Source organism: Cherax quadricarinatus, chromosome 9 (assembly GCF_038502225.1).
Source record: "Cherax quadricarinatus isolate ZL_2023a chromosome 9, ASM3850222v1, whole genome shotgun sequence".
Classification (NCBI taxonomy): Eukaryota; Metazoa; Arthropoda; class Malacostraca; order Decapoda; family Parastacidae; genus Cherax; species Cherax quadricarinatus.
In genome coordinates, this window is record NC_091300.1 from 34,604,350 (window position 1) to 34,622,864 (window position 18,515).

Genomic DNA, 18,515 nt, shown 5'->3' on the forward strand with positions numbered 1-18,515 from the left:
CCTTTTTACCACAGGGATGGCACTAGAAGCTTTCTTGGGGTCCATGGTGACTTATTTTGCAGTTACAAGCACTAAAAACACTGAGATAATGTGAAATGCACTGAATGTATGCGTAGATGTGACCACACTGGCTGGCTTGTAAACACTGGCGCTGAGGCCACACGTGGGACGCGTCCCAGACGAATCACATAAGGCGAGTTTTTTATCGTGAGGCAAGGCAAAATTTTTGCGCTCAAATGCTTCGTATGGCGGATTTAACATAACGCAATGCGTTCGTAAGGCGGGGGTCCACTGTACAGTGGACCCTCGCCTAACGATATTAATTGGTACCCGAGAACGAATATCATTAGGCGAGTTTTTTAGTGTTAGCCGAGGCAAAAGTTAGTGTTAAAATGTATCGTTAGGCGAATTTAACGTTATGCGATGCGTTCGTTAGGCGAGGGTCCACTGTACTTTCATAACCTTTTAATTTTTATTTTAACTATTATTTTGTATTCAATTACACTATTATTTTTTTAAACCCCTTCTCATACAGTACACCCAAAATTTTTAAGCAATGTGGACTAAACTCGCTTTGGGGGCCCCTTCAGGATCAGGAGCCCTGAAGCTTAAGTTTCATTAGCTTCACAGCATCTGTATGCTATGCTTATAATTATTTTTGACAAATTTTCAACTCTTAAATTTTTTATGTGGCAGAGCTACATATTTAGATTGTATAAAAAGATTTTTCTGGATGCAAGATAAACTTGTGAAATAAAGCACTGAGGGTACTGTAGATCTCCAAAAACATTATACGTTCTAGATATTTCATCATTTAACCCTTTCAGGGTTTCTGACATACTAGTACGTCTTAAGCACCAGGGTTATTGACGTACTAGTACGCCTAAATTCTAACGCCTTCAAATCTAGCGAAAGCTAGAATGGGTCTATGTGGTCAGTGTGCACAGTATAAAAAAAATCCTGCAGCACACAGTGCATAATGAGAAAAAAAAAAACTCCGACTCTGTTTTTGGTTTAAAACAGCGACTTTGCAGTGTATTTTCGTAAGGTATTTATGGGTGTATTCTAGTTTTCCTGGTCTCATTTTATAGAATGGAAGACATATTACAGAAATTGAGATGATTTTGATTGGTTTCACAATGAGAAGCACCTTGAAATTGAGCTCAAAGTAGCAGAAATGTTCGATTTTTGCCTAAGTTCAAAAGTAAACAAATCCTGCCACGCGTCCAATACACGTCAACTGGTGAGTCTAATATTCTTTCACAAGTGCGCTGATATTAATTATACAATTTCTACACTAATGCAGTAGCCTGCATAACAGCAAATCTTCTATTTTTTGTGAGAATACAAATTCAAAGTGGAAAGCAAAAGAAATGTAACAGAGGCCTGGGGCCATGACTAATGAACAGAGGAAATGTTATTTTAGTGCCAGGAATGTCTGTCTTGTTTATTCTGAACCCTATTTGGAAATTGGCATCTTTTGAAATTTGTGTAAAATTGGCAAAATTGTGAATTTCTGACCACTTTATTGGATAGTTGAAATCAGTAAATGGGTGGTTTCTTGTACTCATTCGATAGACAAAATGGAGTTCTAGCGAAATAGTTATGATTTTTGTCGACTAGTACACTGGAATTGGCCGAAAAGAGGGCTCAAATTGGCGAAATCTCTGATGCGTAAACATCATTGAGACCGCTAACTTTGCGAGAGCATATTTCTGTAAGTTTTCCATCAAATTTCATACTTTTGGTGTCATTATGATCGGGAAATGATTCTCTATCATTTCATAAGAAATTTTGTTTTTCCGAAAAATTTTCGACCCTGAGAACAAATTTAGGAGAGGGCCTCTCGACCCTGAAAGGGTTAAATAACTTGGAAGAAACACAGGACATGTTCTATGAAACAGAGGATACAACAAAATTCCTAACTGATCATGACATGATCAATAAGTGGACAGAGCAAATTATTCAGTCATTCCAGTAGAACAGTGTTCTTTGATGTACAGGTCACAACCCATGACACCAAAAACCTCACTTCAGAAATCAGTGACACCATCTTCTACACAGCCAGAATATTAGGAAGAAGTCTCTGTGGAATCATGCACAGAAATACACCTGAGAACATTTGCAATGTAGTCAAACTGACACTTTTCAACAGAAGTTTATGATGAATAGTATGCTTTCAACACTGTTCCAACAAACACTGGAAAAAGACACACCTTCACACAGTTCAAGGGAAGTTTCCAACAGTCCAGAACCCTAGACAATCTCTTATTCCTAGGGATACTTTCTTAACAACAAAGGAACCAGTCAGCAAAAAATCCAGGATATGAACAACATTTTCCCCACTGCCTATATTCTTCTGAGAATTAACTGTAAACTCACAGCTGTGTTCTAATAGCCACTGTTGAGACATAGACGCCAAGACCAATAACATCATACAGGGATAAAGGGATTTCCAGCTTGTTAAATCACTCATGCTTGTCAAACTCCTTGACTTCCTTTACAGTTGTTTACATGCTTGGGTCCTTTCTACCCTTCCTATGGTCCTCACACCACATATATATATCCATGTATTCTCTATAGACTTGAAGTTTGGTCACCAAGCAAAACAATGTTTTGTTAAAGTATTCATTCTGTTCATTTTCCAACTTGTCAATCTATTATACCTCTTACACTTAGTGGGTTGTCAGACATTATTCAATGGGTAGCAGTGTGTAACAAAACTATTGATTTCATGTTAGCTTATGAACTTAAGCAATAAGTAAACTCTTGAAGTGTGCAGTAGTCTCCAGTAATCATAATTTTTTTTTTTAACACGTCAGCCATCTCCCATCGAGGCAGGATGACCCAAAAAAGAAACACTTTCACCATCATTCACACATAATCACTATCTTTGCAAAGACACCCAGATACACCATTTCAGATGACACCCCAAACATCAATATCCCAAACCCCTCCTTTAAAGTGCAGGCATTGTACTTCCACCTCCAGGACTCAAGTTCGACTAACTAATTTCCCTGAATCCCTTCACAAAATACAGCGGTACCTCGAGTTTTGAACAGCTCCCAACTCAAACAATTATGTTAGTGTATTTTTGTAAGTGCTTTTTCAAGAGTATTTTTGGGGGGTCTGAAACCGACTAATCTAATTTACACTATTCCTTATGGGAACAAATTCATTCGGTATCGGCACTCAAACAGCCTTCTGGAACAAATTAAGTTCGTAACTCAAGGTACCACTGTATTACCCCGCTCACACTCCAACAGCTCATCAAGTTCTGAAAACCATTAGTCTCCATTTACTCCTATCTGACCTGCTCACATGTCTGCTGTATATCCAAGCCCTTAACACACAAAACCCATCTCTCCATCCTTTTCTAGGATGACCCCTACCCCTCCTCCACAGATTTATACACTCTCCAAGTCATCCTATTTTGCTTCCTCTCTAAATGACCAAACCACCTCAACAATCCCTTTTTCAGCCCTCCGAATAATACTTTTAGTAACTCCACACCTCATAATTTCCACAATATAAATTCTCTGCTTTTTATTTTGCCCATACCTTTGTATTAACTGAAAAGTCCTGCTGGAAACAGTAATCCATTCACAAAGAATTACAGGAATCCTTCCCAGTTAACAGTTAAACAATCATCCAGCAACATTTTATCCTCACCAAGACCAGGGGGTCTTGATAGTTACGTACTCTAACAAGATCAATTAGGGCTTAACTAATTGATGAACAAGTGGAATACAGTATCTCTTATTGACTGGGGAGAGTTCCCAGTCAAGCACAGAAAATAAACAAGGGACAGAAAATGAACAGTGAAAGGAGTCCAACAGACCCCCCCCCCCAAAAAAAAAATGAGAACATTGATAGGCTGTATTCCTAGTGGTTGACCAAGTCCTACACATAAAGTAGTTTTTTACTTTTCAAAATATTGTATTATAAAAAGCATGACAGTAATAGTGCCACACCAACGTCAAAGACCTGGGAGTGATCATGTCGGAGGATCTCACCTTCAAGGACCATAACATTGTATCAATCGCATCTGCTAGAAAAATGACAGGATGGATAATGAGAACTTTCAAAACTAGGGAGGCCAAGCCCATGATGACACTCTTCAGGTCACTTGTCCTATCTAGGCTGGAATATTGCTGCACACTAACAGCACCTTTCAAGGCAGGTGAAATTGCCGACCTAGAAAATGTACAGAGAACTTTCACGGCGCGCATAACGGAGATAAAACACCTCAATTATTGGGAGCGCTTGAGGTTCCTAAACCTGTATTCCCTGGAACGCAGGAGGGAGAGATACATGATTATATACACCTGGAAAATCCTAGAGGGGCTAGTACCGAACTTGCACACGAAAATCACCCACTACGAAAGCAAAAGACTTGGCAGACGATGCACCATCCCCCCAATGAAAAGCAGGGGTGTCACTAGCACGTTAAGAGACCATACAATAAGTGTCAGGGGCCCGAGACTGTTCAACTGCCTCCCAGCACACATAAGGGGGATTACCAACAGACCCCTGGCAGTCTTCAAGCTGGCACTGGACAAGCACCTAAAGTCAGTTCCGGATCAGCCGGGCTGTGGCTCGTATGTTGGTTTGCGTGCAGCCAGCAGCAACAGCCTGGTTGATCAGGCTCTGATCCACCAGGAGGCCTGGTCTCAGACCGGGCCGCGGGGGCGTTGACCCCCGGAACTCTCTCCAGGTAAACTCCAGGTAAACTGCCCATCATACCTAAATCTAAAAGTTCAAGCTTCTTTCACACATAAAATGAAAGTCAATACCTTCTAATTCAATCTATCTACACTATTATATTCTAATATAAAACACCCAAAAAGCCAAATGTGAAGCATTTACCAATTATTATTGTAAATTAAATTAAAATAAAGTTGGATAAAAAAAAGAAAAGTGTAGTAACCTGGCCTGGGTTGAGAACATCTTGCCAGTTACAAGGATCACGATGAAGAGTAAGAGCCCCTTGTTTACAAGAGACACATCTTACTCGCAGTTTACCCACTTGCACTGAGTTACACGGCTTTACACAATACACATAGAAGTGCGGACGTTCCCTCTCACCATCAGAGTTCTGAAAGAAAACTCTGGTATTTATACAGGTTAAAGTAAAAAATAAAAAAACATATATATATTTTTTTTATATAATTATGTATTTGTTTTACATGATGGTAGGAATGCTGATGCCTTTCTTCTGTCTTATGAACACACAAGATAATAGGTATATATTGCTACTTTTACCTACAGTTAGGCTACACTACACATGCATGTACACATTTATGTATACATATTCACCTGAATTTTCTTTGGTTTTTCTTAATAGTTCTTATTCTTATTATTTTCTTTTCATATCCATGAGAAAGTGGAATAAGAATTTTCCTCCATAAGCCATGCGTGTTGTAAAAGTCAACTAAAATGCCAGGAGCAATGGGGTAGTAACCCCTTTTCCTTTATAGCTTACGAACATAAAAAGAAGAAAATCTTTAAGTTGGGATGTTTGAATGTGCATGGATGTAGTGCAGATGATAAGAGAAGAGAAGATTGTGGATGTTATGAAGGAAAAGAAGCTGGATGTCCTGGCTCTAAGTGACACAAAGCTAAAGAAGGTAGGAAGGAGAGTTTCAGTGGGGAGAAATGAATGGAATTAGGTCTGGGGTTTCTAACAAAGTTAGAGCTAAGGAAGAACTAGCAATAATACTGAAGGATCAGTTATGACAGGAAAAAGAGAGATAATATAAATACATAAATTCAAGGATTATATGGAGTAAAATAAAGGTGGGATGTGAAAATGGGTAAGAGAAGAGAGAAGCATAGAGGAGAAAGATATTTTGGGAGATACTGAGTTAGTGCATGGGGAGTCTTGAACCAAGTGAGAGAGTACTTGTGGTGGGGGACCTAAATGCTGAAGTGGGTAAAACTGTTGTGAAGGGAGTAGTAGATAAGTTTGGGGTGCCAGGGGAAAATGAAAATGGGAAGCCTTTAATTGAACTAAGTATGGAAAGAGGTTTGGTAATAATACATATTTTAAGAAAAAGAGGATAAATAAATATACAAGATATGGTATAGCACATAATGAAAGTAGTTTGTTAAATTATATATTGGTGGATAAAAGGTTGATTGGTAGACTTCAGGATGTGCATGTTTTTAGACAGGCAACAGATATAGCGGATCATTATTTAGTTGTAGCTACAGTTAGAGTAAGAGGTAGACGGAGCAAAAGAAAATGGCAACAGAAACTAAGAGAGAGGTGAAAGTTTATAAAATAAGGGAGGAGGAAGTTAGGGTTAGATATAAGCAACTGTTGGGAGAAAGGTGAGCTAATGAGAGTATAGGTAGTGCAGGGGTTGAAGAGGGGTGGGACAGTTTTAAAAAGGCAGTGTTGAAAAGTGGAGCAGAAGTATGTGGCTATAGGAGGGTAAGCACAGGAGGAAAGAAGAGTAATTGGTGGAATGATGAGGTAAAGGGTATGATAAAAGAGAAAAAGCTAGCTTATAAGAGGTTTTTACAAAGAAGTGAAATAAGAAAGGTGGAGTATATGGAGAGTAAAAGAGGTAAAGAGAGTGGTAAGAGAGTGCAAAAGGAGAGCAAATGATAAAGTGGGTGAGGCGCTGTCAACAAATTTTGCTGAGTAAGAAAAAATTTTGGAGTGAGAGGGAGGGAAGGCAGGGTAAGGGTCAGCCTAAGAACAGTTGGAGGGAGGGGTAAAGGAGGTTTTGTGTGCTAGGGGCTTGGATTTCCAGCAAGCATGTGCGAGTGTGTTAGACAGGAGTGAATGGAGACAAATATTTTTTAGGACTTGACATGCTGTTGGAGTGTGAGCAAGGTAACATTTATGAAAGGAGTCAGGGAAACCAGCAGGCCGAACTTGAGTCCTGGAGAGGGAAAGTACAGTGTCTGCACTCTGAAGGAGGGGTGTTAACATTGCAGTTTCATAAATGTAGTGTAAGCATGCCTATGACAAGACAGTGATGAAGTGAATGATAAAAGTTTTTCTTTTTCGGGCCACCCTGTCTTGGTGAGAGAAGGCCAATGTGTCAATTAACAAAATAAATATAAACAGGTTAAGAAAGCCTAGGGAACAAATAGATTTGAAATTTAAGAGCAAAATACAGTGGTACTTTGACACGAGATTAATTCGTTCCGTGACCCAGCTCGTAACTCAATTTGCTCATATATTAAATCAATTTTCCTCATTGAAATTGGAATGCCATTAATCCATTCCAGCCCCCCAAAAAACCACCCCAATTTTTTTATTAAAGCTTTTTAAATAAGAAAAATGAATTTATAAATAAGAAATGATTTTTGCCTTTTTTGCCAGGTCCCAGCAATGTTTTAGAAGTGTTGGAGTATATATTAAACTCCCTGAAGCACGGTGTAAGATATCACTTGTGGAGTGACATTTGATGATCGTGCACTGCCTTGGCTTTATTTTTCACTGTTATACATAAACATGTCTGTCTATCTGCTTCTGTCCATTTATCTGCCTGTCTGTCTAGTTCAGTTTATGTTTATCTCTGTCCCTGCTTATCTGTCTTTCTGTCTGTTTCTGTCTTTCTGTCTGTTTCTGTCTTCCTGTCTCTCCACTTGTCTCTCTGTCTCAGAGAGAGACAGCCGCTCATGAGCCAACAGGTACTACACATGATGCAGAGTTAGTCACGTCTGATTTGTGAAAATGTACATGTATTACTTGCCAGTCATGCTTATTATGCCTTATATCTACAAGCACTTTGTCTGAATTTTTTGGGTTATCCTAGGTAATTTACACTATGTATAACTGTATTTATGTGTACCTGTGAGATAGAGACAGATAGACAGAGACAGACAAAGACAGAGATAGACAGAGTCAAGGCAAATCAGCCAGCCAGCCAGCTGGCCACCCAATCAGCTGGCCTGCCGAACATGTATTACACGTTCCAGAATTGTTTCTCTTAGGGCATACGTTATAGAACATTTTGGCAGGATGACACTACCAGTGGTATCAAATTTGAAAGGATGTTACACATTGGTTATTATCAAGGTTTTTGATATTTCCTCTCTCCTGTGAGTGGTGGCATATCTGAAGCTAGCTCGTAACTCGGATTTTGGCTCGCAACTCAAAGCAAAATATCAACTGAGCAACAGCTCGTAACTCGGAAAACTCGTAAGTTGGGGCACTTGCAAGTCAAGGTACCACTGTAGGGGAGTTAGTAGATGGGGAGTTGGAGGTATTGGGAAGACGGCGGGAATATTTTGAAGAACTGTTAAATGTTGATGATGAGAGGGAGGCAGCAATTTCATGCATTGGCCAGGGAGGTGTAACATCTTTTAGGAGTATAGAAGAGCCAGATGTGAGTGTGGCATTAAGTAGAATGAGAGTGGGTAAAGCAGCTGGAACTAATGGGATCATGACAGAAATGTAAAAATGCAGGGAAGGGGGGGGATATAGTTTTGGAGTGGTTGGTACTTTTGTTCAATAAATGTATGAAAGAGGAGAAGGTACCTAGGAACAGGCAGAAAGCATGTATAATTCCTTTATACATAGGGAAGGGTGACAAAAGATTGTAAAAATTATAGGGGAATAAGTTTACTGAGTCCAAGGTAGTAGGTTGATAGACAGCAACTGGCCAGGGAGGTACTACCGTCCTGCCAAGTGAGTGTAAAACGAAAGCCTGTAATTGTTTTATATGATGGTAGGATTGCTGGAGTCTTTTTTCTGTCTCATAAACATGCAAGATATCAGGTATGCCTTGTTACTTGTACTTACACTTAGGTCACACTACACATGCATTTTTTTTTTTCAACAAGTTGGCCATCTCCCACCGAGGCAGGGTGACCCAAAAAGAAAGAAAATCCCCAAAAAGAAAAAACTTTCATCATTCAACACTTTCACCTCACTCACACATAATCACTGTTTTTGCAGAGGTGCTCAGAACACAACAGTTTAGAAGCATATACGTATAAAGATACACAACATATCCCTCCAAACTGCTAATATCCCGAAACCCCTCCTTTAGAGTACAGGCATTGTACTTCCCATTTCCAGGACTCAAGTCTGGCTATATAAAAATAACAAACATATATATACACACACCCCTCTGGGTTTTCTTCTATTTTCTTACTAGTTCTTGTTCTTATTTCCTCTTATCTCCATGGGGAAGTAGAACAGAATTCTTCCTCAATAAGCCATGCGTGTCGTATGAGTCAACTAAAATGCTGGGAGCAAGGGGCTAGTAACCCCTTCTGTATACATTACTAAAGTTAAAGAGAAACTTTTGTTTTTCTTTTTGGGCCACCCTTCCTCAGTGGGAAACAGCCAATTTGTTGAAAGAAGAAAGAGAAGTAGTTTAATGAATCTCCATGGGGAAGTGGAACAGAATTCTTCCTCCATAAGCCATGCGTGTCATAAGAGGTAACTAAAATGCCAGGAGCGAGGGGCTAGTAATCCCTTTTCCTGCATATATTACTGAATTTAAAAGGAGAAACTTTTGTTTTTCCTGCCTTGGCAGGATATGGCCAGTTTGTTGAAAGAAGTAGTAGTTTAGTGAGTATACCAAGTAAAGTGTATGGTAGCATTATTATTGAAAGAGTTAGAGGAAAGACAGAGACCAGGACTGCAGATGAACATGGAGGTTTTAGAATGGGTAGGGGATGTGTAGATCAAGTACAGTGGACCCTCGGTTATCAGTCGTAATCCGTTCCAGAAGGCTGGCTGTTAACCGAAATGGCCAAAAACCCAATTAATATTTCCCATAATAATTAATGGAAATATAATTAATCGGTTCCAGACAAAAATATTCACAAAAAAATATTTTTATCAATTATTTAAGTTTTACATAACTTTATTGAAGGCTAATGCTGGCTTCTGGAAGATAGAGAAGAGGGAGGAATCAGTGTTTGGAAGGGGAATCCCCCTCCATAAAGACTTTAGGTAGCAAAGCCTTCTCTTGGGTTACTTCCTTTCTTTGTCTTTTAATGCCACTAGGACCAGCTTGAGAGTCACTGGACCCCTGTCTCACAACAAATCTGTCCATAAAGGTCTGTTTCTGGCATCTCTCTAAGATTTCCCTGAAGTGGGACAGGGTTCTGTCACTGAACATGTTGCAGATATGGCTTGTTTCAGCTTGGTCAGGGTGGTGTTTCTCTACAAAAGCTTGCACCCTAGTCCACATTGCACACACCTCTTTAATCTGTCATTTACTGCTACAGTACATTCATTACTAACCTTAAAATATTTGTAGTCTTAATGTAGGGCAAGAGGTGAGTAGTAGTATTTATTAGTAGGAAGTCAGTGTAGACAGCAGTAGATGTAGGTACAGTACACGTATGTAGCCCATCCCCTGGGCTACACTACACAGCTATATTACAATACACAGCCATATTATTACACTACACAGCCATATTATTACCATGTTCACCGAGTTTAATCATTTCTAACAACTACCTTTAGACGCCATCATAAACAAAGGGAGAAGTAATGAATAATTCATGCCAAGAATTGTAAACAAATGCATATGAAGGGCGGTTACTGCACCAGTCGCCAGATTCACAGTTTTCTCTAATGCTGCATCAGAGAAAATGTAATGTTTACTCTCCATCCCATTCTCCACTCGATAACATATAAACATTGCATATTTATATGCTATGTTTATATGCTACATGATATGTAACGTGTTTCCTATATAATTTTGAAGAAAATATCATAGATGGATTAATGAAAATGTCTATATTAACGTAAAATAAGACATTTAATGTGGCAAAGAGTGATTATTAAATATACATCGCATATAATAAACATTACATGCTTATATGCTATGTAGCGTTTTTCTTATATAACTTAGAACATATAATAGATAGATTAATGAAAATGTCTATATTAATGTAAAATAAGATATGTAATGTACAAGTGATTATTATTAAATATACATCGCATATAAACATTGCACGTTTTTAAATACTATGTAACGTGTTTCTTTGGGCCCATGGTTGCTTATTTTACAGTTGCACTCAATCAATAATCACAAAAAGCAATGGATTATAGAAAAATGTTTGGATGAATGAGCAGAAGCTTCCTCATTTGCCCAGAGACAAAGCCAAACTGACTCGCAAGTGGCCCCAGCTGGCGGATGGACGCCTCCCAAATGGCCGATAACCGAATTAACGGCCGATAACCAAGTTGGCCAATAACTAAACCGGCCTATAACCGGGGGTCCACTGTATTTACACTGAAGCATATAAGTGAACAATATTTAGATAAAGGTAGGGAAGTTTTTACTGTAGTTATGGACTTAGAAAAGGTATATGATAGGGTGGATAGGGGAGCATAAGGACATAGGTAAGTAATGGTTTTCTAACAGAATTGTAGATGCGTGGAACAGTCTTCCCAGTGGGGTGATAGAGGTTAGGACCTTGGGTAGCTTTAAGAAGAGACTGGACAAATATATGAGTGGGAGGGGCTGGGTTTGATTGGTGTTGGGGGGTGCGGGAGTTGTTTCTTGAGTAGCTTTAGGTAGATGTCGTTTTGATAAGGACCTGCCTCGTATGGGCCAGTAGGCCTTCTGCAGTGTTCCTACATTCTTATGTTCTTAGATGTTGTAAGTGTATGGAATAGGTAGCAAATTACTAAATGCTGTAAAGAGTTTTTATGAAGATAGAGAGGCTCAGGTTAGGGTATGTAAGAGAGAGGGAGATTATTTTTCAGTAAAAGTAGGCCTCAGACAGTGATGTGTAATGTCACCTTGGTTGTTTAACATATTTATAGATGGAGTTGTAAAAGTAAATGCTAGGGTGTTGGGGAGAGGGGTGGGATTAAATCATGGGGAATCTTATACAAAATAGACTGATTTACTGTGCTTTTGGCTGATTATACTGTGCTTTTGGAAGATTCTAAAGAGAAGTTGCAAAGGTCAGTGGACAAGTTTGGGAGGGTGAGTAAAGAAAGTTGATGTGAACATAGCTAAGAGTAAGGTGATGAGGGTATCAAATGAGTTAGAAAAAGAAAAATTGGATATCACATTGGAGGGAGGGAGTATGGAAGAAGTGTATGTGTTCAAATACTTGAGAGTAGATTTGTCAGCACATGGGTTTATGAAGGACAAGGTTAACCCTTTGACTGTCGCAACCCCCAATCCTGAGGTGTCTCCTGGTGTCGCAAAATTTAAAAAAAAAAAAAATATTTTTTCTCATGAAATGATAGAGAATCTTTTCCCGATTGTAATGACATCAAAAAAACGAAATTTGATGGAAAACTGACGGAATTATGCTCTCGCGAAGTTAGCGACCTCAGCGCTGTTTACAAATCGGCGATTTCGCCCACTTTGAGCCCTATTTTCGGCTAATTCCATTGTTCCAGTCACACAAACTCATAGCTATTTCTTTAGTACTCCATTTTTTCTATCGATTGAGTACAAGAAACTGCGCATTTACGGATTTCAACTACCTAATAATGTGGTCAGGAATTTGCAATTTGGCCAATTTCACGAAAACTAAAAAATATGACAATTTCAAAATAAGGTCCAGAATGAACAATGCAGACATTCCTGGCTCTAAAATAACATTTTCCTTGCTCATCAGTCATGTCTCCAGGCCCCTCTGATATTACTCTTGCTTTCTATTTTGAATTTTTATTCAAACAAAAAATAGAAGACTTACTATTATGCAGACTACTGCAATACTATAAAAATTGTATAAATAACATCAACCCATTCATGACTGCATATTAGAATGGCTAGTTGGACATTTATTGGACAATGGCATCATTTGTTTACTTTTGAACATCGGCAAAAATTAAACATTTCTCCTACTTTGAGCTCCATTTCTAGGTTCTTTTTATAGTAAAATCAATCAAAATCACCTCTATTTCTTTAAGATGTTTTCCATTCTATCAAATGAGACCAAGAAAACGAGAATACAACCATAAATACTATACGAAAATAGACCACAAAGTTGGCATTTTAATTAAAAAAAACGGTCGGAGTTTTTTTTTTCCTCATTATGCACTGCGTGCTCCAGGATTTTTTTTATATGGTGCACACTGACCACACAGACCCATTCTCTCACATGTGGGCCTACCAGCTTTCTCCTGCTTGATTTGAAGCCGCTAGAATTTATGAGTATATATACGTCAAACACGGTACCTCGTAAGACGTATATATACGGCCGCGACAGTCTAAGGGTTAACCATAGAATTGATGAAGATAAAAAAGGTGAGTGGTGCACTGAGGTATCTGTGGTGACAAAAAAAAATTATCCATGGAGGCAAAGGGAATGTACAAGAGTACAGTGGTACCAACACTCTTATATGGGTGTGAAGCATGGGTTGTGAATGCTGCAGTGAGAAAAGGGCTGGAGGCAGTGGTGATCTCGTGTCTAAAGGCAATGTGTGGTGCAAATATTATGCAGAGAATTCGTAGTGTGGAAATTAGGAGGTGTGGAGTTACTAAATCTAGTATTCAGAGGGCTGAAGAGGGGTTGTAGAGGTGGTTTGGTCATTTAGAGAGGAGCAAAATAGGTTGATTTGGAATGTGTATGTATAGTGGAAGAGAGGAGGGGTAGAGGGAGGGAGTTACAGAGGGGGAGGGGGTTACAGAGGTTTTGTGTACAAGGGGCCTGGACATGCAACAGGCATGTGTGTGTGTGTTAGATCAGAGTGAATGGAGAGTAATGGTTTTTGGGGCCTGACGAGCTGTTGGAGTATGAGTAGGGTAATACATATATTGTGAAGGGATTTAGGGAAATCGGTTAGCCGGACTTGAGTCCTGGAGGTGGGAAGTACAGAAGATAATTTGGTATAAAATAGACTATATACAGTGGACCCCCACATACCGATTTTAATCCATGCAAGAGGGGTCATTGTTATGCGAAATAATCGGTATGCGAATGAGTTTTCCCCATAAGAAATAATGGAAGTCAAATTAATCCGTGCAAGACACCCAAAAGTATGAAAAAAAAATTTTACCACATGAAATATACATTTTCCTACACACAAAGAGAAGGATACATGCACAATAGTAGAGCAGTACATGCACAGTATATATTGTGCATGTACTAGTCTACTAAATGAAGAATAAATGACACTTACCTTTATTGAAGATGCAGCAATGACTGATGAGACACTGTGTCCTGGGAGTGCCTTTTCCTCCTGAGTACTGTAGGTCCTGTTTGGCATTTTCTTCCAGAACAGGCCTTATCACACTGTGTATGCCACTACGATTCTTAAATCTCTCAAACCAACCTTTGCTGGCTTTAAATTCACCAATATGAGCACTAGTTCCAGGCATTTTTCCCTGTTCACCTGGGTGTTAGTCGACTTGTGTGGGTTGCATCCTGGGAGACAAGATTAAGGACCCCAATGGAAATAAGTTAGACAGTCTTCGATGACACTGACTTTTTTGGGTTATCCTGGGTGGCAAATCCTCTGGGGTTAATTGTTTCTTGGTATTCTCAATAAGCCACACCAACAACGGTGCTACAGCAGCAGCAGCAGCTGACGGTGGTACAGCAGCAACAGACGATGCTACAGCAGCAGCAGACGATGCTACAGCAGCAGCAGACGATGCTACAGCAGCAGCAGACGATGCTACAGCAGCAGCAGACGATGCTACAGCAGCAGCAGCAGCTGACGGTGGTACAGCAGCAACAGACGATGCTACAGCAGCAGCAGACGATGCTACAGCAGCAGCAGACGATGCTACAGCAGCAGCAGACGATGCTACAGCAGCAGTAGCAGCTGACGGTGGTACAGCAGCAACAGACGATGCTACAGCAGCAGCAGACGATGCTACAGCAGTAACAGACGATGTTATAGCAGCAGCAGATGATGCTACAGCAGCAGCAGCAGCAGACGATGCTACAGCAGCAGCAGACGATGCTACAGCAGCAGCAGCAGCTGACGGTGGTACAGCAGCAACAGACGATGCTACAGCAGCAACAGACGATGCTACAGCAGCAGCAGACGATGCTACAGCAGCAACAGACGATGTTACAGCAGCAGCAGATGATGCTACAGCAGCAACAGACGATGTTACAGCAGCAGCAGACGATGCTACAGCAGCAGCAGCAGCAGCTGACGGTGGTACAGCAGCAACAGACGATGCTACAGCAGCAACAGACGATGTTACAGCAGCAGCAGACGATGCTACAGCAGCAGCAGCAGCTGACAGTGCAGCAGCAGCAGCAGCTGTACCACCAATAGTAGCGATGGTTGATTGGGGTTTATTATACAACCTGGCCAGCTCGGAGACACGCACTCCACTTTCATACTTATCAATGATCTTTTTCTTCATCTCTATTGTAATTCTCACCCTTATTGCTGTAGGGTTGGCACTAGAAGCTTTCTTGGGGCCCATGGTCACTTATTTTCCAGAAAAAGCACCGAAAACACTGTAATAATACGAAATATTCCGATTGTATGCTTGGATGTTACCGCGGAGGCTGGCTGGTAAACAATGCCACCAGCGGAACATGTGAGCGTGGCTCAGGCCGCACATTGGACGCGTCTCGGACGAAAATCAGTGAGCGGGTTTTTAAGCGGTATGCGAGGCAAAATTTTTGCGATTAAAGCAAGCGGTATGCGGATTAATCGTTATGTGATGCCATCGGTATGCGGGGTTCCACTGTAATCTATTTCTATTGTAATAAGTAGTTTAGAGTGAGTGAGTCATGAAATTTTAAAATAACTTATATGAGTTTCAAAATACAGTGGGTTTTTGTGATTAATCATTTCCAGATAGTCTGACGAAACTCGAAAATGACGAAAACCAAAATAATATTTCCCATAAGAAATAATGTAAATCCAATTAATCCGTTCCAGACACCCAAAATTATTAACAAAAAAAAATACATTTTTTAGAGATTAAATATAGATTTACATACAGAAAACAATGACAAATAATTTTTTTTTTCGACAAGTCAGCAGTCTCTCACTGAGGCAAGGTGACCCAAAAAGAAAGAAAATCCCCAAAAAGAAAATACTTTCATAATCATTCAACACTTTCACCTCGCTCATACATAATCACTGTTTTTGCAGAGGTGCCCAGATACAACAGTTGAGAAGCATATATAAAGATATATAACATATCCCTCCAAACTGACATTATCCCAAACCCCTCCTTTAAAGTGCAGGCATTGTACTTTCCATTTCCAGTACTCAAGTCCAGCTATATAAAAATAACCGGTTTCCCTGAATCCCTTCACTAAATATTACCCTGCTCACTGCTCACACTCCAACAGCTTGTCAGGTCCCAAAAACCATTCATCTCCATTCACTCCTAACACACTCATGCATGCTTGCTGGAAGTCCAAGCCCCTCACCCACAAGGCCTTTACTCCCTCCCTCCAAACTTTTCAAGGATGACCCCTACCCTGCCTTCCTACCCCTACAGATTTATACGTTCTCCAAGTCATTCTACTTTGATCCATTTTCTCTAAATGACCAAACCACCTCAACAACTCCTCTTCAGCTCTCTGACTAATACTTTTATTAACTCCACACCTTCTCCTAATTTCCACACTCCGAATTTTCTGCATAATATTTACACCACACATTGCCCTTAGACAGGACATCTCCACTGCCTCCTCACTGCAGCATTTACAACCCAAGTTTCACACATATATAAGAGAGTTGGTACCACTACACTTTCATACATTCCCTTCTTTGCCTCCATAAATAACGTTTTATGTCTCCATATATACCTTAATGCACCACTCACCTTTTTTCCTTCATCAATTCTATGGTTAACCTCATCCTTTATAAACCCATCCGCTGACACGTCAACTCCCAAATATCTGAAAACATTCACTTCTTCCATACTCCCTCTCTCCAATGTGATATCCAATTTTTATTTAAATCATTTGATACCCTCATCACCCTATTTTTATCTATGTTCACTTTCAACTTTCTACCTTTACACACCCTCCCAAACTCTTCCACTAACCTTTGCAACTTTTCTTTAGAGTCTCCCATAAGCACAGTATCATCAGCAAAAAGTAACTGTGTCAGCTCCCATTTTGTATTTGATTCCCCATAATTTAATCCCACCCCTCTCCCCAACACCCAAGCATTTACTTCTTTTATAACCCCATCTATAAATATATGTATTAAACAACCAGGGTGACATTACACATCCCTGTCTAAGACCTACTTTTACTGGGAAGTAGTCTCCCTCCCTTCTACACGCCCTAACCAGAGCCTCACTATCCTCATAAAAACTCTTTACAGCATTTAGCAACTTACTACCTATTCCATATACTTGCAACATCTGCCACATTGCTCCCCTATCCACTATATCATATGCCTTTTCTAAATCCATAAATGCAATGAAAACTTCCCTACCTTTATCTAAATACTGTTCACATATATGCTTCAATGTAAACACTTGATCTACACATCCCCTGCCCACTATAAAGCCTCCTTGCTCATCCAAAATCCTGCTCTCTATCTTACCTCTAATTCTTTCAATAATAACTCTACCGTACACTTTTCCTGGTATGCTGAGTAAACGTATTCCCCTATAATTTTTACAATATCTTTTGAACTTCTTCCCTTTATATAAAGGAACTATGCAAGCTCTCTGCCACTCCCTAGGTACCTTCCCCTCTTTCATACACTTCTTTCTTTCTTTCAATACACCGGCCGTATCCCACCGAGGTGGGGTGGCCCAAAAGGAAAAACGAAAGTTTCTCCTTTTACATTTAGTAATATATACAGTAAGGCCCGCTTTACGGCGTTTCGCCTTACGGCATTCCGCTAATACGGCGATGTCAAATTATGACCAAAATTTGCTATATGGCAAGCGGTCTTTTAAATACGGTGCCCCCCACCCGGTTTGTTTACATTTTCCATGACCACATCTATTATGTCAGGAAACTTTCAAAATTTCAAGTGTTTTTAAGTTACTGCATATTTTATATGTACTCTGATAATTATACTTATGTGTACCTGTACCTAAATATACTTACACACTGTGCTGGTGTGCAGGTACACATTAAAATCGCTAAGTCTCTCTCTACTCATGACGCCAATACTACGTAATACTAATCACTCTTGGGCACACTGTCTTATTTTACATCAATATAGGCATTTTCATTAATCCATCTATGATATTTTCCTCAAAATTATACATGAAACCCATTACATAGCATATAAACATGATACATACACTCAGAATAAATATTGATGTAAATATGAGATTTGTTTACAAAGCAGCTGTGTAGGTAGTGTCGGAAGAATTACGTTTTCTCTAGTCAAACACTGGGGGGTAACTGTAGAAAAATATTCTTTTCGTATGCCTTTACTCTATGTATAGCAATTCACGACCCTTGTGGGTTTAGTGCTTTTTATAATAAATAATAACAATAATTATTATTATTATTAATATTAATAATATTATTATTAATACTATAATAATAATAATATTATTATTATTATTATTATTATTATTATTATCATCTTCATTCACTCTAAAAATGGTGTGTTGCTGTTTGTTTATTCTGAACTAACTTGTACAACTTGTACA

At 39.5% G+C, this 18,515-nt stretch overlaps 1 protein-coding gene across 1 annotated transcript in view; it reads right to left on the reverse strand.

Annotated features, from left to right (window-relative positions):
• park (E3 ubiquitin-protein ligase parkin) overlaps window positions 1-18,515 on the reverse strand; it is an 82,151-nt gene that overhangs the window by 23,227 nt on the left and 40,409 nt on the right. The window contains exon 4 of the mRNA XM_053772764.2: window positions 4,931-5,098. Coding sequence (XP_053628739.1) covers window positions 4,931-5,098 — 168 coding nt within the window. The remainder of the gene's footprint in view (window positions 1-4,930; window positions 5,099-18,515) is intronic.